The sequence below is a fragment of the Lethenteron reissneri genome, chromosome 25 (assembly GCF_015708825.2).
Source record: "Lethenteron reissneri isolate LAM-NWPU_2019-01 chromosome 25, ASM1570882v1, whole genome shotgun sequence".
Lineage (NCBI taxonomy): Eukaryota > Metazoa > Chordata > Hyperoartia > Petromyzontiformes > Petromyzontidae > Lethenteron > Lethenteron reissneri.
The window spans coordinates 12,163,767-12,191,444 of NC_083803.1; the positions used below are offsets into that span (position 1 = coordinate 12,163,767).

The 27,678-nt window shown below is 41.7% G+C and overlaps 1 protein-coding gene across 4 annotated transcripts in view; it reads left to right on the forward strand.

The window, feature by feature from the left end:
- The window catches only part of LOC133347245 (CAP-Gly domain-containing linker protein 4-like), an 83,379-nt gene that overhangs the window by 20,626 nt on the left and 35,075 nt on the right, over positions 1-27,678 (forward strand). For all 4 annotated transcript variants that reach the window (XM_061559354.1, XM_061559353.1, XM_061559355.1 and 1 more), the window contains exons 7-11: positions 1,220-1,435; positions 9,892-10,027; positions 13,072-13,239; positions 16,116-16,217; positions 21,713-21,856. In XM_061559354.1, coding sequence (XP_061415338.1) covers positions 1,220-1,435; positions 9,892-10,027; positions 13,072-13,239; positions 16,116-16,217; positions 21,713-21,856 — 766 coding nt within the window. The remainder of the gene's footprint in view (positions 1-1,219; positions 1,436-9,891; positions 10,028-13,071; positions 13,240-16,115; positions 16,218-21,712; positions 21,857-27,678) is intronic.

Consider the following 27,678-nt stretch of genomic DNA (forward strand, 5'->3'; position numbering starts at 1 on the left):
TTTGAAAACAGTCTAATTGTTTATCTGAACGAATGAGAATTAGTTGGCACTTGCCTCTGTTGGTTGCCCTGAACTAAGGGTGGAAATTCCACAATCCGGTGGCCAAGGCTGGTCACTCCAAATGCCAGCATTGTTGATGTCCCACGGAGAGACATTGATTATTTTAACTCAAGAAGGGTGATAGGGGTAGTTGGCCCTCAACGGAGACGTTAACCCATAGCCTTCAGGTTTGGAGTCAAAGGCTTCAAATATGGAGCTGTCTGGCTAGAATTTTACCTGATAAGTAAATCAAATTCAGCAACAAAAAATTACTTTTAAAAGTTTTATATTTAAAACAATTATGAGAGTAGTTTAAACAGAATGATTTGGCATTTAAAAAAAAGAAATTTTAATAAAAACTTGGTTGAAATAAATATAATTGCAGGTTAAGAATATAATTTCTAAGGCGGTATTGAAAATTTAATAGTATTGAAATCCCCGGACCATTTCCAGTGAAAGCTTTAGCAAACGGTAATGCTTAAAATCTCTGAAAAAACACGTTTTTATTGCAGAAACTAAAAATTACATTAAATGAGATGAAAAACTGCACAAGCCATGTAAATTAGCTTTTGGAGGTGCTTTACCTTGTAAAGCCAGCTCTCAAATTATTTGTCAGAGCTACCAGCGCTATTGTGTAGCGTTAATGAGTATTCCCTAAATTGACGTTTCTTTGGCCTTCAGAGCCAATATTGCTATCGAAATTGGCTTTGGCTATTGGGAGAGAGACTGTTTTGTGATATCCTTGTGGTTGCTTAAACCGTATGTTTGCAGTTGAAAATAACTCGCAATGCATATGATTGACCAATGTGTAGTTATGGCCATATGGTCTGGGAATTTGAATTATAGTCTCATGTACACTGCTCAGAAAAGCAAACTCGCCCTTCTTACATCTGTTGACAGTGGCTGTGCTAAGTTTGAACACATGTTTGAAGCAAATATTGCAAGTAAAATTTTATCAACATATGCCTGCTATTGTTTTATGCAGTGTGTCGAGTATGGCTGGTTGGGGTTGTGGTGAGTGGTGTGGAGATCACTAAAGTTGCTCGTGCATTGAGGAAACGTTTCTGGTATCTCAAGTGGGCCACGTGGGGATTGCCGAGAAACTGGTGTGGAGAACAATGGCTATCGGTGCATTAGTTTAAACAAAATAACACTTTCTGCCGCCTGCGTATGCCTGCAGAACAACCGAGGGCTGGTGCCATGCGATGTGGTGCCAGACGCAGCTGACATGCCCCTGGAGATGGCTGAGGTGGCACTGGTGGCAAGGGAGATTCGCCGACTGCTGTCCCGGGCCACAGCCTCTCCCGCACTGCTCCCCACGCCTCCACTCCCATCGCAGCCACCAGCACCGCCTGGACTCACAGTGGGCCAGCGTGTCATTGTTGGTGGCCGTAAGGTGAGGCCACTCGGCACCCACGTGACCGGCACCTCTCTTTGATAAAGCGTTAAACACATTTCAAACCTTGGTTTGGACCACACTGAATCATCCCCCTTGAAGGAGCTGTGCCACTGTAGCACAAGTTAGCTATAACGGGGCTGGACGGGCATCCTCGGATGTTCAATTGAACACTGGGGTTGAACCTTTTTCCTTTGTTTGCCCTAAACCAGTGTTGGAATTTTTACATTCTCATTGTGTGGGCCCATTTCTCCGTAGGACAATCGCCATTGACTTCCACAAAATGGTACTTACTTGACTTGTTTCAGGATGGGGTGCTGATTTGACTGCAGACTATGATTTGAAAGAGCAATTTCAAGTTATAATATGAGCACTCTAACCACAATTCTATCGAGCTTATTCAATTTTAGACCTTTGTCAATCTGCTGCAGAAATAAAGCATCTCAATGCAGTTTGGGTGGTATGGCAGGGATAGTATGCTGCAACGGAACGATTTGGATTTGAAGCTTTCGTGATTGCAGGAATCCATACCAGAACCAAAGAGTATGTAACTGAACAATCTGCCAACTAATGTCGGCTCAGCCATTACAATTGGTGCTTTTAAGACTGGACTAAAAACATTAATTTTCTCTTCTGACTAGTTTAATTTCGTTAGATTTTTCTCTGTGCCATCCTCGCTTCAGTGTCAGCTTTTTGTTGATTATGGCCGCGCGTTATAAATCTTGTATTTATTGATTAATGGATTTTATTGCACTGCTGTCTTCCGCCTGTAGTGCCTGTTTTGTAAAATAGTCGCCGATCGAAGCACAATCCAGGTTCCAACCTGCTTAGCTTCCGAGATCTGTATCAGTGAGGCATATTTGGTATTTCGATTTCACTTTGACGCTTTCTTGTTGGTGGAGTGCCATGTGCTGTCGCAATGTAGAGTCCATTTAATTAACACGTAAGTAAGCAATGTTAATGCATGCCTCACATTGCTATTTACACATGATTTGTGTTTTTAAAAAAATCACGCTAAATATGCAGCATTCAGATTTAACATTTGTAATTTCATTCAGCAAACATAATTTAATATGCAATGCAGTTGAAATTGGGAATTTTAATGCAATTGAGAAGCAGTCAAGCGCTTCTGTTTGCAATATGTTTTCATGTACTTAGTGAATGTATACATGCCCACACACATGCATACCAAATACAAAGATCCACTGTTTAGCCTTATGGGCTGTAGGGGTAAATTATGTCAACATGGACCTATCTATGCCGACACAGCACACGATGGGGTGGTGGTATGGCCAGCACCAAGCCCAGCTGCACTTTTTTAAAACTGAGTTAACCTACGGGAGGCTGAAGCTTGCTTCAGATATGGCTTATGAGTGTTGTACAAAAACTAAAATGTAGCTGTATAACTCTATAGACTCTTCAGGGCTTGTTAGTGAGCTCCTATTAAGTCCGGTACCACGAACAGGAAGCGGGTGTCAACAGACCCACTCGCGACTGCATTAGTCGCCCACGCCTGTTGTTTGCACACTGCGCTTTGTACTCATTTATGGCTGAGTTCACCTAGAAAAGATCCATGAATGGTTGTGATATCGCTGGAACTAATATTATCCAGGGCTAGGAGTTAAACTCTGGTCACCGGCTTTGTAGCACAGCGCGTTAACCTCTACACCTCAACTGGTGTACGCAAGTGCACGCATGACCTATGAACTTTAACAAAAACAAATGTAATTGACCAAAAAAGCAAATTTTCCACATTTTATTTCTTAATAAACAAAATCTGTGAAAATGAATGCAACTGCTCAATTAAATTGGAGTTAAACCAAATGTACACAGAGAAGTAGAGTTTACCTTGAACTTATATCTGTGTTAGGCCATTGGTTATGTTACTTAATGTAGATAATACTGGTAAATAATGTAATATCACACAAAATAATTTGTGTGTGGGCAATTTATAAGTTTGTATTTTCTGTTAAGGTAGTATTATTTTCAACAGTAACATTTTGTTGGAGAAAGTGGACAGATGATAGCTCATGGCACAAATGCCCATGTCAAAGGACTGATCCAGCACTACCATGAAACACCACGTGTTCAATTCCCAGACTCCCATCTCAAGTTAAACTAGGCTATGCTTTGCAGCACGTATCCAGAAACTCGAAGGCGCCTTGGTCAGAATGTTTGATTTATAATCGTAAGGTAATACATTCAAATCGAGTCTGGGGTTAACCAAGTCCATTTGTCTGAGGTCAATAAAACGAGTTCCACTTTGTGGGAAGTTCGTGGTGGGTGTCATTTGCAGAATATAGAAATGCTTACCTGCCACAGGAATGTGGCTTTTTTCACCACTGCCTCCATCCAGATCTCCAATACAAATGATATATGCTCAAAAATGATTGTAGCAGAGAGACGTTTTAATGCTTTATAATCCCGCCAGATTTTGTTATATCGCACTGGTCACACGTTTTCTCTTTTCATGCTCTTTTCTTAAAATGTTCCAGCTCGAAGAGTTTACGTCTATAAAGAGGTCGGTCTTGAGGCTGAATATCATTAGTGTCCAACTGTTAATACTGAAAATAGAAGCGGACAAGTGTTCTCTCATGTATGCAGTCCCCTTGCACCCCGGTGAATCTCTTTACTACAGTGGTAGTGTTTTATTTTTACCTGTAAGTCAGAGGCCAGTCTTTAAGAAGGAGGCTTGGCAGCCCATGCTAAATTACCTTGGCAACAAAACTGATTGTGATTAAAAGCACTTGCAAATGCCGGTCGAGTGTTGTCACTCGGTCGATAAATCACTGCCTGTTGAGTGTTCGGTATGAAATGGAAAGCGATGCATTGCATACAGATTTAAGGAATTATTTTTTCTGTTTTAATGATGGTACATACAATGCAGTTGAATCACCGTGTGTTATTTTTGGGACAATAGAGTCTTCATTTTGAGTGTAGTTCTTAAAAATTTTGCGTTTTGATAATTATAAATTATTGTATTAAGCCTTGGTTTGTGAGAGCTTGGATGAATGAATCAGTTTCCATTGAATCAAATGCATTTTCATTGTCTGCCAAAGCTGGAGAGAATGGAATTTTATATTTTCTTTCTATAAATACGGCATTTATTTCTACAAGCATGGCTGGGTGGCCTCTTAATTTACCATTCGGTTCTCTATGACCTTCGTGAACAGTTCCCTGTACGTGTGATAAGAGGTTTATGTGTGAGAAGAGGTGTATTGCTCTTGTAATTATTTTATATTGTTTTGCCTTTGGAATAGAACAAATCTTGAGGCATCATTCCATAATTGAGTTTTTTTTCTTTTCAATGTAACCCTTTAGTGATTTATAACTTTGATTTTCAATCTTGCATCCGTAGTTTAATTTTAATGTGCACTTTTATTGAGGGACTGTGTGTTGTCTTGGTGTGGTCTCGGACTGTTTTGTCGTTGTTCTGAAAAATCTGTAGGAATTTATATTCATATGCAATTTGTACATTATATATTAAATTTATATATGTTTATTTATATTTATTCGGGACTTGCTTTCATTTTCTCTGTTCTGCACTCCAATCATGTTTTTGTATTGTTTGTTATAACTTACTGACCCACCCCTACTGGACTTCATAGTGCATTGGATTCTTCCAGTCTAAAACACATTCCTGCGGAGGGAGCTGGTAGGAACGTTGGGTTGCTCGGTCAATGGCCAGGGTCAACGGCGGCATGGTGTATTCCGCAAATATGCCCAACTGTGAGGGCGGGCACAAGCCGGCGTGAGTAGGTTAAACGTTGAGTTTTGTAAGGGCACCACGGGGTGACCAGCCCCTCCCCACCCAGCCCCACCCCTCCCACCCCCCACCCAGGCCCACCCTCCCCACCCAGTCCCTCCCCACCCTCCCCTCCTCACCCAGCCCCTCCCTCCCCACCCAGCCCCTCCCTGCACGACAGACGGACACAATAATCCCCTGTGGGCTGGTGTAGCCAGGAGGTTCCTACCAGTATAAAGATTCTGATTGTAGATAAGTGTCAATTTGTATCCAGCAGCTTGGTGCTGCTTCTTTCATGATGTCTACAATTTTTCTGTCTGGGCCTGAAAGTCTTCTTTCCTAACGCTCTCCAGCGAGGGTTGAAAGTGTTCATACATGAGCTCTGTCCGTATAGGGGTTGAAAGTCTCATCAGTGCTATTTACAGAGATACTGGAATATATGTTCTGAAAATCGGAAAAAATTGGATTTGGAGAAATAAAGCGATGAAATACACAATTAAAGTACCATATTAGTCACCTCAGAAACGCTACAGGGCAGAAAACAAATGAGCAGAATTAATCAAATAAAAGAAAGTTCTAATTTAAAAAGTTTATAAATCACCAAAGATAAAAGCCACTTACAAACACTCTCCAATTGTAAAGATTACTTGTGAATCTGCTGGTATTTTAATTAGATTAGGAGCTCTTGCTATAGTTACTTGCATTTTTACAAAACCATTGACATAATTGGAACCTCCTTTGCCAGTAGCAAAATATGATAATTGTTTTTTTACCATTTTATCTGGCAACAAAACTGACACCTTTTTTACAAGGAGTCATGTTTGCATTGACCACATACCTGCGGTTGTAATGCAAACAAAAACACAACTCTGATAATGTGTGCACTGTCTTTGAAATTGATTGGTCCACACCCGAGACAGCTTTTCTTAGAGCCTAGTCTCACATGGTGTTGGACCAGATGATGCCATAAACCTGTTGTCATTTGCACCAGGGTCTCTAGACCAGCCATTAGTACAATAAATGCCCCATCAATTATTTCAATTATCATTGTTAAAGGCAAAAATTGTGTTTTTGTCTGCTTTGTACTGTCTCGTTTATATTTCTGTGTCGTACATTTTATCATGTTATTTTCTGTCTTGGTCATAATACAGTATTGGTTTATATTTATTTTGCATAATTCGTCATCAGCTCTCTCCTCCGATTAGCAAGGTTGGCTATATACGGTAAGAAAGAAGTTCAACACACTGTGCATACGCACTATGTAATGCATATAAGCGCAAGGATCTGTTTTAATTGATCAATTCGTATGTGTCGACACACACGCAATGGGGTAATACGAGTACGGTAGTTTAGCTTCAGCTGCTCTTCACCTGCAGCACCATGTCCTGACAGCTCCGATAATATCCACACATTTGTGCTGGTGTCCTATGCTTGATTAGCCATAAGAGTAATATGCTTTTATTTGCATGGGAGATAGTTCAGATTAATATTTTAGCACAATTTTAGGCGTAATATGTGGTCACTGAAGAATAACCACTCGCTGTAGTTTGTTTAAAGGATCAGTGCTTTCCTGTGTTGGGGTCATTCATACAGATGATGCTGTGGTTAGACCATTCTCTCACAGTCGACGCTTTGGGAGTTCAAACCTTGGTTAGGGGTTTAATCACCCCATCGACCTATTAGGGTCAATACATTGATTTAATGAAAGTCGACTAATATAAAGCATAATCTTCTTGTGCGATGCAGTCAGAGCACAGCCTTTTCTTTGCTTAATTTATGTAAATGTAATTTACAGTGCTGCATACTAATTAGGGACATTGTATTGTGCAGACACTTCCATGCATAAGCATGCACGATCACAGGCGTAACAGCATTGAGACCTACGTGTCTCCCGGCTCAAACGAACAAAGGGGGGAGGGTTGCTGATCTGCATTTGCGTCCAGGGCCGGTGCTGAAGATTCAGTGGTCCCTTCCTGAGGGCCAGTCTCTTCATATGATGGCCACTGTTGTCTCCCTATTCCTACGAAGTGGTGCTTTATCCACTCTGAAGGGAGGCTTGGGATAATTTCAACCCTTGATTACGTGAAGCATACTAACCACACATCCACCCTTCCGCAGCACCATCGCCATGATTACTTTTTATTTTATTTAGAAACCCTACATGGTAATTGAAGTTAAGAAAAGCAATAATTTATGGAAACAATTTCACTCATGGCCTGCAACATTAAGCAGTAAGTAGTCCACTTGTTGACGACATTGCAGTTTTGCATTTTGTTTTTCTAATTGACGTTGCTGCGTTCATTGCTTTTATTGCCCACCCACATTCACTAATGGAGGTATTAGGGGATTTAGTGTTGTTATGTATAACTGTAATTTGCATAATTATTCAGCTTGTTCGAAGAAGGTTGTGAAGCTGGCTTTTTGCTGGTACTGAGTGTACTATGGGCGAGTAGAGAGGTCAAACATTAGTGTTACTGGACGGATGTTTAAGGCAGAAGTAATGTACGTTAACCGTATGGGTCGGAGAGCTGGACGAAGCAAAGCAACCAGAAAATAAGCGTTGGCTCTGTAAATATAGCTACATGCAGAGGATGGTAGAAATGTAATGGTAAATTAGGGTAAGCAACTTCAACGTTTTGTAGATGTATACACAAAGAGGTGGTTGAGATGGGTGGTGCACGTGTGTGCGGGACGAAGGAGGGCAAGCCATTGCGGAAGGCACTGAGATGGCATCCAGAGGTTGAGGGCACAGGGGAAGGCCTCAAGTAAATTTTTGGCAAACGTTTAAGAGTGGGCCTTGGAATTTAGGAGGTCGGACGAAGCAGTTGCAGTGTCTAGAGAGAATAAGTGCTGGTGAAGTGTGGCATCACAGGCTATGGTCGTGATGACCTCTCGATTGTAGCTGACGTCTGAAAGCTCTTTTTACAAGCTATCATTTTCACTCATCAGTAACACTCCCCATCCGTTGTAAAGGATGTTTTAATGTTGAGAAAACGTGTTAAATAATGAATGCTGAGTTTAACAATTATGCTAGCTCTTGTCACCATCGGAATACCTCTTGTCATGCGTTGTGAAGCTCAACAGCATTACTTTTGTATAGTTTATCTTCAGCAATCTGATCAAGTCGTAATCCTTAGATACTAGTAATTGCCGTATTATTTTTGCCTTGCAAAGGTGGCGTGTGATAAATGGTAATGATGCAGAAAACACGGAGGGCAGATGTGAAAGTGTTTTGTGTAGATCAAGTTGTGCAAATATAAAAAAAGTCTTCATGTTGGTCACACCACTGAAGAATGTGAGCTATGTCCTGTAGGTGCTCTCATTTGGTGTTGTGACAGAGACTCAAATCTCAGTAGGTGAGTTATAATTCTGCTCTGGGACAACTGAGCCCATCATCTCTCCAAGGTCAATAAAATTGGTACCCTTTTGTCAGAAATCAAAATCTTGTAGAGACACCAGTCTCTGTGATATAAATTTAGAATTTTCACAAATGTCTCATTTGTGAGCTGAATAATGATTTCAGAGGATGTGACTTAGTCTGTAAAGCAAATGAGGTAAAAGGGACATTTGTGTGGAAGTGTGTGTCGATGGGAATCGTGGTGTTGGTGGAGAGCACTGACACATTGGTTAGCATGCTGTGCAATGAACACGGGAACCCAATTTCTACTCGTGGCCAACACCAGTGACAATTAATCCGAACCAGTGCTGGGCCCTCCCCTAGGTCGACTCAGCCTCAAATTAGTACCTGGTGCCATGTGTAGAAGTCACTACTCGAGAGACAAAGGTGACCAAGCATGGTGCTGGCCACTCACCCCCTCGTGCGCTTTACCAGTTTGAATAGGTGCTCGCTAACAGCACTTGCCCTGTCAGGCTGCTATGACCATACAAGGGATCTTTGTCTTTGGTGGTGTAGGTGTTTGCGCGCTGTGCTATTATTCTAACCATCTTTATTCGATTCTCAGCCATAAATTAATACCTGAAACAGTGTGTGATCGTTAGCAATGGAGATAAAATGTGGCCAGGCTTTGTGCCAGGCACATCATTCTCTGACGTAATTTGCTCGCTTCCAACACTTGTCCCCCACTGTCTATAAAATAATTTGAGATATATTTTACCCCGCTTCATACTCATATAGGATTTGTCTATAGGACAATATGGGAAGCTTAGTCTTTGTGGATATCGTCATGAGCCACAATCAAACCACTGCTGAAAGAAAGGCCTCTTCATAGCGGTCGCAATCTCTCATGATCCTGCGATGTTACAATCCACCGAGAACCTGCACACGAATGGATTTCATCGCTCCATCTCTGTGGACAACGTCATCTCTGGCGTGCACCTTTATTTGGCTGCCACTCCACCGTTGGCCTTGATGAGTGACCATTATCCTTTTCAGCGGTGTGTTCCTGCCCAAGGCCCCTTGCGTATTACCTTTATTCCACGTGTTGCTCTTTGTGTTTCCATGCATCTGTCTTCTTTGCGCACTCTTCAGTTTTTGTTCCATTTTCTTGGTCAATGTCCACGTTTCTGATCCATTTATCATCGCAGGTCATTTGGATGAGGATTAAGGATTTGCATGTAAAGGGCACTTAATTTTCTCAGCAACTTACGGAGCCGTACACCTCACCTCAACAATGTATATATACTGTATATCCATTGTGTGAGTAAGTAGGATATATTTGAGTGTGCATCAATGTGTGTGTGTGTATGGCAGACGGGTGTGCTGAGGTTTTGTGGCCCCACGGAGTTTGCGGGCGGCCAGTGGGCTGGCGTGGAGCTGGACGAGGCCGACGGCAAAAACAACGGAAGCGTGGACGGCACACGCTACTTCACGTGCGCGCCACGACACGGTGAGGCCCACCCTCCTGTGGTTACTGTCCCCCCACCACACCACCCCCCCCCCCTCCCCATAAAGTCTCGAGCACAAAAGTAATTGCCACAGTGTCCCCGTGATCTGTGGAGCGAGGTGTAATGCTGATCTTCATCAGAAGCCTGGAAGGTGCCACATTCCCACTGTTGGTCTAGTCTGAGTCAGGTCAAGGTCTGTACTGTGCTCTGCTGTAAGGGGGGAAAACTGACTCAGACGGGAGCGTATGTCATGTCAGGCCACTAATTAGCCCGGCGGATTGCCTGGGTTAATATCTGGGCAGCCACCGATGAATGAGCTGGGGATTCACATGTGGTAAGCTGATGGTCTCAGTCAACTCAACAATTATTGCACTCTTCATACTTTTGTTTTCTCATTTAAATGGGAATATTCCATCTCTATGGGTTAATCGCCATGCAATGTACACATTTATAATGGTGTGTCACCTATTAAAAACTCATTCATTTAGAACTGCTTTTTGTGTTTAGTTTGTGGTCCTTCCCCCACACCTCCGATAAGTATGGTTGGCTACGTATGGTGCAAAAGAAGTTCAACATACATACATGCATTCATTGGGGATATTGAGTGTGATATCACCTTCTGGGGCCTTGTATATTGGCCATCATAAGATGATGCTACCACTACTCGTTGTGAGAGTCAGTGAATGCAAACTTCTAATTCTCATGACATGATGCCAAATGTGTTACTGGAATATAAATTGGAGAATTATAAATAAATAGCAGTTATAAACACAGTATTTTGCTACTCCTATAATCAATGGAGCAAGCCCTCTGTTTCTGGTCCCGAACCAGTGGTTGAAATTCCATGTTCTGATGATGGGGTTGGTTCACGCTCTCCATGGAACTGTCTTTGTGATGACTCACAGAATGAGCTCACCAAGCTGTCCACGGCCAGATTGAATTTAAAACAAATGTATTCATAGATATTGGGGTAGTTTTTTTGTCTTTTTTTGGGAGCTTAGATTCTGATGTAAAAATTATGTCTCCACCGCAGGGAATCGGGCATCGCATGAGCCCCCTCAATTACCCTCCCCCTCTTCTGTGATTCGTGGTTTTTCATGTATACATGCGTCACGTTGGTTTTAATTCAAGCACTTTTACGATTTGTAGATTATTTAAGTTAACGGTGGTCGTGCGTTAATGCTTTTAATTCAGTTACAGTTAAGAAATGTTTTTTTTCGTATTTACGGCCTTGTGAATTATTTTGGAGTGTTGTTATATTTCAAATGCTATTCCATATGCATGCAGTGGTGTATATTGAATATGGAATACCATATCCACATGCTATGTATAGGATGTAATGCTATTCATATTCTATATGGTTGTTGATCATCAATCGGTTACATGTGTATAGGTTTTATGTTTATTAAGATGTAAGATGTAAGATGTTTGAATAAGATGAGGATGTCCTTGTCAGTGCTATTTCCTGAAGTATGACAAAACCTCCACGGACATGTGGAAATGTTCCTCGAGTTGTACATGTGACAAATCCATCCTGTTGACTGCGGGATAATGTAAATGATGACGATGACGTTTGAAGTCACTGAAGCTGTAATTGAGTGCCATTCCCATTCACTTGACGATTGCCCACTCGAGCACTAATCCAGGCTCTACGCTGCTTAGCTTTGCAGAGTACGATATGTCACAAACCCCTTCCGATTATGTGCGATTTCCCATAATCTTTGTTGCGGACAGAAGGAGTACACTTAATGGACAATCGGATGAAAACTCTTTTCATCTCTGATTTTGTCTTTATGTGAGGGGGGTCTGCTCCCCCTACCCCCCCCCCCCCTCGTAAGCATCGTGGATGAGTGAGGATTGTCACTGTATTTTGCACGAGGTAAATGTTCACAGATACCGAGCCGTTACTGATTTGTATACAGCATGTTCGTAGACAGTGACTCTGCTCGTGATTCAAACAATCATTTGTCCCCCTCAAATTACTTATTCTCAATTGCGGCCTGTCCTGGTAATGTTTAAGAACTATCGTTATTTAAGATGCAAATTACATCGCTCCTCACTGTCATTGGCAGCAGCTCAGAGAGCCATGGAAACGAAGCAATTGCCCGTATGTATCAGCAGTGCTGAGATAAAAGTATGGGGCCTTTTCATTGTTTTCTCAAAGGGGCGTAAGGCATTTGGCTTGATGCTCGTTTTATTAAGGAGTCCTTATAATCTTGATTTGAAGCTTTCGTGACTGCAGGAATCCTTACTCTTTGGTTCTTTCGGTAAAGTCACGTAGGGTATAAAATAAAATAAATAACGTCGTTTTGATCGCAATACAAGCGGTCGTCCTCAGGCGGAAAAAATATAATCCAGCAGTGGAAACGAAGCTGCTGGATTATATTTATTTTATTTTATACCTACGTGACTTTACCGAAAGAACCAAAGAGTATGGAGTCCTTACAGTTTCAGCTGTACAGAAGGGTTATTTTTTTCTGTCTGCCTATGGTAAAGGTAAAGGTGCAGCCCTGAAATGTCTTGCTCACGCAACTGCTGGTAGAAGGGCCTCCACTCGATGAAGCTCTCGGGGGGGGGGGGGGGGGGGGAGGTATTTGGTCTTCCATGTTGACAAAACACATTGGAAGAGGTGAAAGTACCCGTACTTTACCCCACCGCATGCGACCTAACGATCGCCTAGTCTTAGTGTACCCATTTGTACTGCTGGGTGGACAGAGGCTGTTCAACTGCCGCGCCAGCATATCGAACTGAACCTGTGCCCTCTGGATTGCAAGTGCAGTGTGCTAACCATTGCACAATGCCAACTCCCCATCTGCCTGTGACTTGTCCATAAAATAAACATGCCCACTGCCCTGTACATCATCTTGAGATGCAATTGCATTTAAGACGCCATATAAATCCGAATTGTACTGTGTTGTACAATGCGCGGGGCCGTTTTCCACAACTATCCATATGCGGTGCCGGTACGGTCCACAATCCACAGACCAGAGCCTGGGCCCCTTATTCAGTGCCCTAACTGCGCACCGGTGGATATTCTACTTTGCAGGGATCTTTGCGCCACTGTCCAAGGTGGCGAGGGCTGAGGAGTCGTCGCGCCGCGGCTCCTTGAACAGCTCTGGAGCGATCAGGGGTGCGGCGCCAGTGTTGCGAATCGCGGCACGGGGCCCACACGCCGACCCTTGCCACGACGACGCCGCTTCACGCCGCACCGCCGGTACGCGTGACCACAGTGCTTTCTGTGGAATATACCCAAGCACGTTATTACCAGCAAGGTAGCCGGGAACCTTTAGATTGCCTATAGAAGTTTGAATAACACAGCATTCTGGATAGAACTGTTGGGATACATTGCCTCCTTCCTCAAATCGGCAATGGAGAGACTCATTCAGTGATGGAAATTCCCCATTACTAGGGAAGGCAAATCTTTTAACAGGATGACCACTTTCGACTTTTGACATATTGGTACTTATTTTATTGACCCTGGGAATGCAATGCACTGCATTGACCCCCCAATCAGAATTTGAACTCATGACCTTACATTTCTAACGTTCCAATTATTTCATTCGAAAGAATTGGAACCTATCCGGTCGAGGATTCGCGGAGTGTGTCGCAGACAGTTCGATGTGACTTATCGCTTGCTTCGGGGAATACATGGCGATGTGTAGCGTGCAGCGACGGGGCGTGTGGAGTGGAAGGGTTTTGTTGCCCGACAGCCAAATCCCCTGCAGTAAAACCACGCTGTTTACACAGTGAACATGGAAAACACTGGTGTGGGTGTTCTCATGTCGGATGCCGTCCAAGTAAATCCTCTGTGTAATACTGTAGCCTGCATTATGGACACTCACCGTGACCGGTGTGCACAGAATGGTGGCTCGCAGGTAAATCTTCTGCATTATAACAGGGTTTTCACGCGACGAGTAGCATAATGTGTTTACAAGTAAATCCCTCTACACTGGCAGGGATCGGTAACGTGCTTACACACAGTGGTGGGATTACAGGTAAATCCTCCATACTGCAATCTTACTCAGGAATGTTTGCAAAGGTGCACGATGACATGAAATGGTAGACTTCCAGATAAATCCTCGACACCAGTGGTTCCCATCCCTTCCGGGCCCGTGGACGAACTTTGAACCCTCAAACATTTTTTGCGAACACCCCATGCAGTAAGAAAAAAATATACGATGGTTTCTGAATCTGCAACAGGTCCGCAGCCGACCTCCCACGGCTTTGCGCGGATCACCGGTTGGCCCGGTGACCACCAGTGGTCAGCAGACCATAGGTTGGGAACCACCCCTCTATACTGCAGTCGACACTTTACAGAGCCCCGGAGAGAGGGGCGTGTGTTAATGTGGAATGGCGAGCTTGCAAGCAAGCCTACACCTCTTTAGAGCTTGGATTTCAAAAAAGCATATAAATGTTATTTCATATCAAGATGCTTCAAAAATTGTGGGGGAATTCACACTGTGAGGACTTGAAAGGAAGGATTATAAACATATATATATATCTTCACACGGCTGTAGATTCTGTCAGGTTGAAAGGAAGAATTCGTTTATATTAACCCTTCTTTAGATCCTGTACATTCCCACGACTGTAGATGAATTCCCGTTACTGTAGAATGTGATAACCCAGCAATATCCACTAGATGTCAGCGTGTGTGCAGGAAAGTGGCTTGTGTTCTTGGTGCTTGCAAGCAAACTTGTGCATGTATATGGACAGCCCATGTGTCAATCCACTGCTGCATGAGGAACTCCCTCACTCACACCTTGTGGGATATTTGACCATACTTTGCCACGCTGGTCAGTGCGGGTTGGTGAAGGTAGCGCGAGTGCAGAACTACAGTGGATTTTGCTGCACTGCTCTCCACCGCCGCCCACAATGCCAATTACACCGGTCTTTTGTGCAAGGTGGTCGCCCATCCATGCTCAACTCTGCTTAGATCATGAGGTCTAAACGTGATCGAGTGAATTCTGAAGATTACAGCACAGCAATTCGCTTGCTGAACCCAGCTTTGTGGTGCTTTCAGCATATGTGTAAGGGATACCGTGAGGCAAACCCTATTAAGAAATACACAAATATATACTCATAGTGTCCTAACAGTTCCTCGTGAATTTGAATAGCGTGCTCGACACTCATTGACGAGGAGCTATCACAGGGGGAGGAGCCAACGTAGGGTGAAAGAGTCCCAGGAACATCCAAATGGAAATGAGGGCTCGTTTGTTAGACCGTTTGGAAAAACGGAAGGGGGATTGGTGGAGAGTCGGGAAAGTTCCAGAAGGGATGGGAAAGAGAATAAAAGGAGTGGTTCGAAGGGGTTCAGGGTGTGTTAAATTCCAAGTTCAAGACTTACCCGGGCTGGAAGTTCTTTACATATTCATAATATAAGGTTTACTTTTACATGACAAACCTTACTAATTGGCTGTGTCAGGTGGTGGTGATTTAATGACACATTTATAGTTAAGTAATGTAACCCAAAAACCTTTATTATGAATAATATTGGTCGCGAAATCCTACGTGTTAAACTCCTCCATGTACACTGGAACAATGCTTAAGAAGAAATCGACCCAAAAATTCCAATACCAGCACCCTCCTTAAAGACTTCAGACTTTCAGTGAAGCTTTTGTAGATCAACAGCACTGCTTTAATCATTTGTAAAATAATATTTCAAGGCACGTGTGCATGGATGCGCCTTCATTAAGTATGATAGTACTGTGTTATTAAGGCGGGCACCTTTAATAATGCATGCCGGTAATGATGATTAATGTGCTTTAATAATTCGACTCCCACTTCACGCAGGCGTGGGTGTTGTGCTCGCTATAAGCAGCCTGATGGCTTCCTTTTTAATGAAACGCAATGAAACGCAGTTTCATTAAAACTAAGTTTATAAGAGGCTAGATAAACAAAGTTAACATTTTAGCTCATGTATTTGAAAAAAATGCAATACACCATCTCGGCTAATGCCATTGGTGCCAACGTCACTTGATGTAATCTCTAAACATTTGAATGTTTGTGTGTATTTTGGCATGTAAAAAAAACTTATTTTTTATCTTAGCATTTTACCTTGTTTGGTGTACTTTATGCCATGTGAACTAAAAGGTCACACGAATATGAAGACCTTGAGTGGCCCCAGACGGAAAGCGCAGGCTTCAGCCTTCTCCTCCGATGCCTCCGCAGAGAATAACAGCAACACACCACAAGGTACGTGTGTGTGTAGGCATGGGATGGCAGTGTGCAGTGTGCCGTGCTTCCATCCAACTTTTGGATTGGGTGATACTGGTGTGTGCTACGTTTTTGGAAAGTATGTTTTTAATGCATTGTTGAGTCTCTTTACCATCTCTTTAAAAGGGCATGGCAGAAAATATTTAAATGCATTTTTTTCCATTGGACACTCCTGGTTGCTCATTGCAAATCAACACACTGTGTGGGACTGGGTTTTCACATTGGGCTGATCTGAATGTAAATTTACAATACAACAATTTACGGCCCTTTGTCATTTCACTTGTGTCCATCAAGGGGGTTGTTTGACAATACTTCACCACACCGGTCAGTGTGAGTTGGTGAAGAGACCGTCTTGGGACAGTGACTATCCACTGATGTTAGCTGTGGTAGGACATTGAGCTCTGGCGACTTGGTTAATAGCACAGTTAACTAATCATTGTGCCACTTCTCTACCCTGAAATGTGAATAACATAATGGCATTTTTTAAATTCATTTGGCCGAGGTCATGAGGGCCCGGTGATGTTTCCTGCCGGTTAGGCATCTAGCGAAGGAAAACAATCCTCAGGATATTAAGTACTAAATTTAGGGCTATGTAAACCTGAGAGAGCATCACTTGCTTTAAGCAATCAATTTCTTGTGCATTTAGGGAAACACGCATTCAAATTTACCATAGATAACAAAAAATAGCAGTGTCACTTCCAATTCACATCACTTTGGAAATAATTAAATAGCCTAATTTGATGTGATGTACTAAAAAGGTGGATGTAAACATAGTAAGTGTTATTGGTGGACATGATGCTGCTGCACAAGAAGCATTAGGAGACACTTGAGAACTTGACAACAAAGTAAATCAAATTAGCTGAGTTCTGGAGGGTTCATTTGGCCTGATGGCACTCTGGTTTACAGCACTTAACTCGCAGTTGAAAGGTTTCAAGTTAAAATCCGAGTCGATGGTTGACTCATTTCATTGTCCCTCGTAGGTCAATCAAACGAGTAGCACTTTGAGAGAAGGCAACAGTGGTTTTATCTAAGAGGCAAACTCTGGTTTCCACCAAGCATTAGTTACATATCCACAAATGACTCATAACAACGAATTCTTGAGTGTTGCCCCATGGTTCTTTGGGTAGTATACATGTTGACAGTGACTCGATTTTAACGTCTATTTTATTTGGGTCTTACCCAAACATGTTCTGTCAATCTTTATTCCGTGGAAGGCTTCTTGATTGATTTATAATTCACTCTGCGACTTTATCCATACTGCATATATAGTATGTTTAAAAAACAATATTGCTGGGAAATGTAACAATACATATAGCATTCTAAAAATCTTGCTTGGTCCAATGGATAGCACATAACCTGACCTTATATCAGTGTCAATCCCCTTAAAGTATCTCAAAATGCTATTATGATGGTCAACAGCATCCAGGCATATGTGGGTGTGTATGAAGGCAGATGACTGCACTCATCCAATCAAAGCAAGGCCCCTGTCACAGAGGTACAATGACACAGTGTGACTGTCTGCCAGATCCAATTGGCTGTCCAAACATTGCTGTCAGAGAATTTGTGTAAAAAACTGCATCATGCTTCGAATTCATCAAGGAATTGCGATCCATTTCACAAAAATGACACCCACCATTATTCTTGCATCTTACACAAGCCATCCACACCAAAGACAAATATCCCCCGTATAGCCTTACCATACTTTCGGGGCAAGTGCTGTTAGCTAGCACCTATGAAGACCGGCGTAGCAGTGTACGTTCGAATACCCCACCTCCCCCAAAATCTTTCTGAGTTGACGTCCTAGTCAGGGTCCCACCCAGTCTGTAAAGTCGTCAAGGTTGATGAAGTGCTACTCTATTGGATACCACAGTTGATCATCCTACCATAATACAATTGATTTTTCACTTGACTCCAGACTGCTTCATAATTGCCCCATATCGTTATAAGCACACGACACAACTTTTCCACTTTCCCTCTCTTGTACTTGGTCTTGGGGGTACGGCTGTTTATTGAGACAGCATGTACATCCATATTGGATCGTGTTGTATTGTATCACTCAGCCATAACCGAGTGATGCAGAGCAATTAGTATGCAGCAAGAAAGCTTGCACCACTGGGAAATAAGGCCTTCATGTCATTACTGAACCAAATCAGGTACTTCATTCGCTGTGGGATGAATACATTAATGTGAGTCTAAATTTCTTGAACCCTGCAATTGGGATGAAATGATTTGTGACTCAGTATATGTTTGTTTGTTTCACAGGTTCTCTCCCAGGCACATATTACAATCTCATTAGAGCCATGACCCCCATTTGGCACAGGAATAAAGCATCACTCTCCCAAAGGCCTCATCCAATACATGTGATGCACGCATTCTAATGCAATCCGGCTGGTGCCATTGCATTCCTGAGCCACCCAACTTTTGGTTGGAAGATTATGAGTTAAAATCTCCGTCTGGGGTTCATTTGACCCATCACCACTCTGAGTCAAGAAAAGAGGCTATTGCTTTGTCAGTTGTCAACACTGATTGTTGTATAGAGGGACTGGTTCCTGCCATAAAAACGTAGAGTTTCCACCACGAGCACAAAACTGCTAGCAGAGGAGAGAGCACACATTTGGCTCATTTGAGTATGGGGACACACTATTACTTGTTATTACATTTTGACTTAAAACTTTCATGACTGCAGGAATTCATATTCTTTGGTTCTTTCGGTAAAGTGACGTAGAAAAAAAAGTAAATAAAAATAATAATAATAATTTAATTAAAAATAAATAGAATAAACAACTAAAAAACACTAATGTAGACTGTAGCAATGGTTATTAAGTTTGGTGAGTGTACTGTCAGTCTATAATATAGACTGTAGCCTGGTTCTTAAGCTCGGTGAGCATACTGTCAATCTACATTATTATAGTCTACATTATACACTGCCAGTACTCTCACTCAGTTTAATAAGCATTGCTACAGTCTACATTATAGACTGCCAGTACGCTCACTCAGGTTAAGAACCAGGCTACAGTCTACATTATAGACTGCCAGTGCACTCACTCAGGTTAAGAACCAGACTACAGTCTACATTCGTGTTTTTCTGTTTATTCTTTTAATAAATTTTTAAATTAATTTTATTCACTTTATTTATTATAATTTTTCTATCTACGTGACTTTACCTAAATAACTCGAGTGCCTTCTATTAAGGTGAAAACTGAATATGTAATTCATTAGGGTCGACTACTGTGTGGCAGGACATGGTGGAATGTAAAATAGCCACAGCTGTAGCCACAAAACCACAAAGCCTTTCTAAAAATAGATGGGTAGTATTGGGAGAGTGAAGCAGGAATACACTTAAAAAGCACCATATATTGTTCTAATGAGTCGCACTATTGGTATTGAATGAAAAAAATATGTTTCAATAACGATAATTGTTACTTGTGTACTGTTTCCCGTGGAACATTCGCGGCGACCCTTTGCCGCGTGGCTAAGAATCGGCTTGTATTGAGTGGCACTGGTGCACAACTATTCCATTCTTGCGCCTATTGAGGAAGAGAGACCAGTTTAATTGTCTCCTCCAGTTTGTCACTTCACCTTGGCATGCCGTCTGATAAAATAGCAGTGCTTTTAATTATTCACTTGTGCAATAAATAATGCAGTGTTTGTCAGACTCTACCTAATCGCGTTGATTACCCTCCACCGTATTAAGCCCAGGCACTGTTTGCGCGGTTGGCAGAGAAGGGCCTTTTGTGTTTCATGAATTGTGATCGTTCTTTTTCTGCCACGTTTTTTTATATTATTGCAATACGGTATTTTGTCATGCACCGGTCCGTGATTGTGAGGAACGTTTTTACACCCACTTCCTGTTGTACTTGTTTTAAAACGCTTTACCCATGTCAAAAGACCTTGAGTTCAAATCTGAGTTAAGGATCGACTCAATCCATCATCATGCCATTGTGGATAAAATTAGTAAACCATGTGGGAAAGACCAAGAGTGATTTTTTTTAGATATATAGACAGACTGTTTTCTACGATAGAAATATAGAAATTGCACTGCTGGTCCAGAACATATTTTGGACCTGAAGGCTGCTCCACACTTTTATTTTAGCAGGGATACACCTTGACTGATGAGGCTTGTGAAAAATTGTGGATTTTTTTGTTTGAATTATCTGTGATGTATTAACCTAGCAAGGGTGTGGGTGACAAGACTTCAAACCAATAGGATTGGTGGATCATGCAAAGGGCATCATGTGCATGACACTAAATCTTCTGAAATATGAAATAGCCAAGATATGGTAGTCCAGCAAATGCATTCCGCATCCATTTGCGTGGTGGTTTGAATATGTTCCTCTCCTGCATACAGATTTTTCTCCGAGTACCCTACAGTAGTTTCCTCCATACTCATTAAAAATAATAATTGGTAAAACATCCCTATGAAGGTTTTTTTTCTCAAAGATCAAGGTTTGCTTTGGTTTGGCTTTCCTAGGTAAAGGGCTATTGGAACCTATACGCCTCAGTGCTGCCTTGATAGTGTATCTGATTATTTTTAGATAAAGGAAACAATAAAATGCAGCCCTGTATTTTTTATGAATGTTCTTTTTAATATACATTATTGAATCTATTTATTATTAATATCCATAACTGCTTTTAATGTCGACATTGACTTATTAATATTATTATTGATTGATTTGGGGATTTTAAAACCCATGTCTTAAAACTACATCCTCCCAGCACAGTCATTTTATTAAATGTTTACCCATTCATAGAAATGCACTCACTGTGTCATCAAAATCAACATGACCATTTGCCTTGACCAAAGGTCAAGGTTAAAAAGTAATTGCAGCCTGTGCCATTGAAGCTTCTGCACATTGCCCTCACTTCCTTATCCTATTTACAAAAAGTGTTCTGCAGACAATACCCAGCATTAAATATCAACTGTCTGGGACTTTGGTATTTCCCTTGATTTCTGACCTTTGGGTGCTCGCTGCAACGTCAGAGCAAATGCAATGGCGTCGTGAAAATTGTAATTGGAGTGAAGGTGTTGAATGAAAACTTTGTGTTTGAACATTGCTGTCAAAAGTGAAGCACCTAGTTGTATAATCACTGCTCATGGGAGTTGTGTGCGATGTGAGTCTGGAGATATGTGGAGTGAGAGGCACGGGATATGTGGAGAGGTAGGAGATGCCTAAATAAGCAGAGATGGGGACAGAACCGATTGCGGTAGTGGGAGAAGCAGCATTGCTGTGATCACTGACACACGCCTCATGTCACCATGGTTTTAAAAACTTCCCAACTTACGAACGAGGTCGATAACGCATGGTGAGTGTTCAATTCTTCAACGATACTTGCAAGAGAAAATTACTTCGTGGTCACGCTTGCAGTGATTAAATGTAGGCTCGTCGTTGAGGATGTGTTTGGGAGCTGAAGAATGAGATAGATATGAGTAAATGCACGATAGATGTGAGTAAATACCTGCTCTGTGCCTTCAGGCTCTGGCTCATCCTCATCCGGTTCCAGTTCCCCTCACTTGACCAGGAGAAGGGCGTCAGTTACATTGCCACTCAAGCCATCACGCAATGCAGGAGGAGCTCAGCCCCCCCGGACAAAGCCAGCAGAATCACGCATCCAGCACGGTACCCTGCTGCTATACATTTCACTTCTGCCATCACAGTCTCAAAGCCCCACTGGGGTGTGATGGTGCCTGTGCTTCAGTGTTCTAGAGGTTGGTTTGTTAATTCTTTCAGATGTCATTGCGTGTGTTACACTCCAAGCCTGCCCTCCAAAGTGGGATTTGAACTTGTAAACCTTTTCGATTCATAGTAATAGGTTTTTACCCTTTCAACTGGTACAAAAACTGACACCTTTATACAAGGCATCATGTTTGCAATAACCACAACACAAGCAGTCAAAATGCAAACAAAAAGAAACAACTCTGATGATGATAATGATATGCACTGTCCTTGAAGTTGTTTGGTCCACACCCGAGACAGCTATTTCTTAGAGTGCTGTAACCACAGCTGTACCCAGCATTGGTAGTGTTAAAGTCGGATGATTAAACATGAAGAAGTGCACCATTGACACCAACTCATGGGAGACTCTTGCCCAGGATCACTTCAGCTGGAGACAAGGGTTTTATTTCAAGGATCCTAACATTATGTAACTCAAAAGCGGAAACAGGAAGAGGAAAAGCTGGAATGGCGGAAACAGCACGCTGCAGCCCGACTCACTAATGCAGTTCCAACCACCCACTCTTTCTGGACACATGTGCCTGAGCTGCGGCAGAATCTGTCAATCCCAGATCGGTCTCTTCAGCCATCTTCGGACCCACAGATAATCCAACTTTTCTATGGAACAAAATCATCCTCTTGCGAGGGATAGCCTATGATGATGATGACTTCTGGGCCATGATGCGTGTAATGTGATACCTGCATGAGTATTGGCTACCGCTTAACGTTCATCAATGTTCAAAACCATTCGTAAAATTTTGGGAATTTCAAGGCTTAAAAAAATCTGATTTAAGAAAATATCTAGGGCAAGAAAAGCACCGTTACACAATACCGACGCGAGAAGACTACAGTGGTTTTGACTTTTCTTCGAAATGGATCCTGACAGAATAGCACATGTGGTAATACACACCTAAAAAAAAGGATCAATATGTGGAGACAGACAAAAAAACGGCACGTTGGATTGATCAAGTGTGAGAAGACGTATAACTCAGGGGATTGGCAGAAAACTAAGCCGTGATATTTGTAAATGACAAACAGTAATGGGCGGGACTACATTCAGACCCACCGTCGCTGCTAAGCAGATGGACGGGGGCCGAAATAAAAATAAAAATGTGAATGCCTAAAAATCTCAAACCGGAAAGCTGTTGGCACGGTATTTACGCTGCGCGTGATAGGATGTGGTATTCTGCAGTCAATCCGCTTGCTTAGTCCACCCGTGGATGTGCAAGATGCTATCCCTGACAATTGTCATTACTAGAGTTTACGTGCATTTGTGCACTAGCAGTCGCAAAGCTGCGTACTTATTTGTTGCGTGGAATTATGTGAATTTGTTCTCTTCAAGTTCGTTATAAAAATCCCTTCATCCTTTCATGGGTGCCATGGTGGCAAGATGTTAACTACCTCGCCTAATATATAGGAGGTCGTGGGTTCAATCCCAACTGATGCCTGTATATTTGGAGTTTGCATGTCTCTCTCCCCGTGGTCGTGCGGATTTTTCTCCGGTTGACGTAACGTCACCGGTTACGTAAGGGGTTTTCGGAAAGAGGGGGCAGGGTCGTCGTGGGGAGCCAGGGTAAGGACCGGCTGGAAGAGGGTCTCTCTCCTCGTCGCGGAGCGGTGTTGGTTGATCCCCCACTCCGGGCAGACGAGTGAGAGAGCCCAAGGGGATAGCCGAGGGTAGGGTCCAGATAGTATTCAGTGTCCGGGTGAAGGACCGAGATAGAGTGCACCTCCACTGGTGTGAGCGTAGGATGCCGAGTGTGAGAGTGTTTTAATAAACGGCAACAGCCCTTTTAGTATTCCTCGTCTCCGCGTGGTTGTACTGCACAACACTAAGATGAAACTGCAACGATTTGGTTCGTGAATGATAGATTTGGAGTTACCTATTCGTAAGTTTTAAGTGTTAATCAGATTAGATGGTGTTGACATGGGTTATTGGAAATATATGCAGTTTGACAAATATTCCCAGAAAATCTGCCTTTGGAAGGTTTTATTGTGTACACATTTTTATATTTGTGTATATCTTAGACGAAATCTCGTACAGACCAAGTGGAACTTAAAATATATTAATGGCAGCTGTATAAGTAAATGCAGGTACTCCTTTGATTGCTTGGGTTGGTGAATTACACAATAATGATATCTCATTTCCTTTTAGGAAATGAAAATGAATGGTACATTAGTTTAAAATGAGATTTGGCAATGACTGTCATTACTCCAAAGCAGTAATGGTTAAGAATTAAATTATCACTTTCATTCAAGTGTGAAGATAGACTCTGAAATACAAATATTTCATATTAAGAATTGTTAATTTAAAATAGTCTCTGTCATGACTTGCCATGTGCCTCATTTTGGGTTTTAACACGTGATGAGAAGCTGACAATCCAGCCAATTAAAGAAAGATGAGCCTTTCATTCTGATGCTATTAAAACCATGTCGTCTTCTGTCATCATCAGTAGTTATCTATTCGCTGCTGTATGAAGGCCTCCCTGTGCCATCGTCATTGCTAACAGCTCTGCGATGCCACAATCCATCTCACTCCTGCACATGAGCTAAATGCATCGCTCCACTTACGTGGTGGTATGGTCACAGAAACAGCCGCTGTACTTGAGCTGAGCTTGAGCATGTTGGATTGGCTATCAGGGATAAGCATTTTACATGTTCTTACTTAAAAATGTACTTCATATATTTGCATGATAAGAAATATAAATGGAAGTTCATGATTTTATTTTTTTAGATTTGATACATTTTCTTATTACATCCAAACTACATTATAAGTGGATATAAATATCTGTAAGCTATATGATGAGCTTTGTTGTATTCCAGTACAGTGATACCTCTGTGTACGTCGTTAATTCGTTCCAGAAGGTAGGACTTATACCGACACTTTAACTATAGATGTGCTTGTTATACCCAGTTCATCGGACCGTTGCCATTAAATGAGAGAGAGAGAGAAACACAATTTTTCAAATGCTGGTTAATGTGCAGTTAAGGTGCAGTTTTTATTGTGAAGTAAAAATGCATTAACTGGAAAATGTGAGTTATATATTTGGTTGTAAGCTCACCGAGTGTGTAATTATAAGATGGATAACTCACCACTGGTATAGGTCACGCATGAATTAACTCGAATTTGAAATGTTGCATTAGCATTTTTAGGTGTTCGTTTTATCTGCTTCTATATGCATAATTATCCGAGCAATTTTAATGCACACGTTTTTATGATATGTACAATGCTATTCAATGATATAAATTCTTTATATAGTGGCTCAAGTAATGACTTATAAAAAATATGTAATATTATATTTCTGTTCCTCCCTTTTTATATTATATCGAAAGACTGCAGTTCTCACATGTCATTTAAATATAGTTTCCATTGCCCTTCATGAAATATTATAAAGCCATATTTTTGCTCCAAACCTTTACTGCACATTTTGAAAAAAGATGCAGGCACAATTCACTGAAAGCACATCGAGACAATGTTTCGTTTTATAAGAAATGTAAATGGATAGTGTTATGGCCCATTACCTCCAGACTTTGCTGTTCACTCTTAATTGGTGTCTGTTCCACAAGAGGCGAGGATGTAAACAACACTTAACAGGGTCAGGATGTGTCAGGTGCATGTACACATGCAGGCCTGTAGTCACTTTCAGCCAGTGCTGAGAATTATACACAATCAATGAGTAGAATCAATAAGTTCCCACACTGGTTCTTGTTCTATTAATCCTAGAGAGATGATGGACTGAGTCGAATCTTAATGGGGATTTTAACTCACGAATTCTGATTGTGGGTCTTGTGCTGTGGCATAGAACCACATTGTTGGCTACATACGGTGTGAAAGAATTTCAACAAACATCCATAAAACTGGATTATTATCGTTGCAAGGGCTACTGTTTACACTTACTAATAACTGCTCCTCCGATTAATACGGTGCGAAATAAGTTCTACATTTATTATATAATTGGATTGTCTTGCTTTTTATCAGCTTTGGTGTCACACTCTTACAATGCGTGCCTGAAAATGTAAATTTGATTTCAGCACCGTTAAAACCTTCAAATGAATTATTTCATATGCCTAGGTGTAAAAACAAAAGTAAAAAAAATTGACTCCCAGTTTTGCAGGCACCAAACTAAAAATATATATTGGATTTACGATCTGATATCATGTATGGGTTGAGTACCTTTGAAAAGCTATAATTGCAATCGTTTATAATTCTAGGTTCAAAGGCAAAATAAATAATTTAACATTTTTGCCCCTTCAACGTTTGGGAAGTCCAACATTAACAAAAAAATCCTTTTTCTTCGACGTGACTATATTTGTGCCAAATTTCATCTTTCGAGCCATTCTCGAACAGTTCTATAATTTGCATTCCAGTCGTGACAAAACTCACTTGCTGTACTCGCATTTCCTGATCACCTTGTCATCTTGCAGGTTTCACATGTGATGCTTTTATTTGAGCATGGCTATCGTTTTTTTTTTATCTGAGCGATGTTGTAAGTTAAATGATGAAGTTAAATTGATAAAGGAAAAATGCCACTCCACAATCACTTCCATGAACACTGTCATTATCCATGCAATGTTAATGCACACGATTTTCTGATACATACAATGCTAATACATGATATAAATTCTTTATTTAGTGGTTCAAGTCATGCATAATTTGGGACACACAATCGCCAGGAAGTACAGGAACGCATAATGTACGTTTATTATACACCATATAAATATGAATTCATTAACCCCCCCCACTTCACACAACAAGCGCACATAAGTGTTGTCATCATATATACGCCTCTATTTAAGGAACGAAACAGGTGGACTTCTCCACAAATATGGCTGTAGCCTGATGAAGATAGTTGTAATTACTGACGAAACGTCGTACTCATTGTAAATGTTATGACTTTCCTCTACAACACACCGGTGTGCTGTACTAGAAACGAATTGGCACGTTCTGTTCACGTGACAAACCTAATTAATGTGCTGTGTCGGGTGGTGGCATGTTTAACGACACATTTCTATATTTATGAATTCTAACCCAAAAAAACCTCTTATGGACTGTCATTGTGTTTATCCACGGTTCATATCTTTGGGTATGTGTTTCTTCAAATAACTAATGCAGAATTCATGAATGTATTTTCATAGGCACACATAACCTTATTCCTCTGTAAAGTAATTTTGCCGTGACTGATGTTTGCCCTTATTAAGTTTTGCGTTATGCACAGAACAATGCTGCCATCTTAATGAATGTTGCGCCAGACAGAAGGGGGGAACATTTAGGCGCACCCCACTGATGCTCTATGCTGTTGCTTTTAAAGCCATGCAGTAGTTTCAGGGCAACCTGTAAAACAGTTAAGTTGTACAGGTTGCGCTTGTGATTTTGTATAGCACCGAACCTCAAAGTGTATTATTGTATTTCGATTTAAAGCTTTCGTGACTGCAGGGATTCATCTTCTTGGTTCTTTCGGTAAAGTCACGTAGAAGGGAAGTAATAAAATAATAAAAATAAAACATAATAAAATAATTCTCACGACGTTTCGGGCCACAACGCAAGCAGCCGTCCTCAGGTGAAAACCAGGGGCGCCCCTTCCCCCCCCCTTCCAACCCAGCTTATATATATGCTCCAAGCTCGTGTGCTGTTTCATTCAGACGCTGTCGCCTCGACAGACCTGGTTTTCACATGAGGACGGCTGCTTGCGTTGTGGCCGAAACGTCGTGAGAATTATTTTTATTATGTT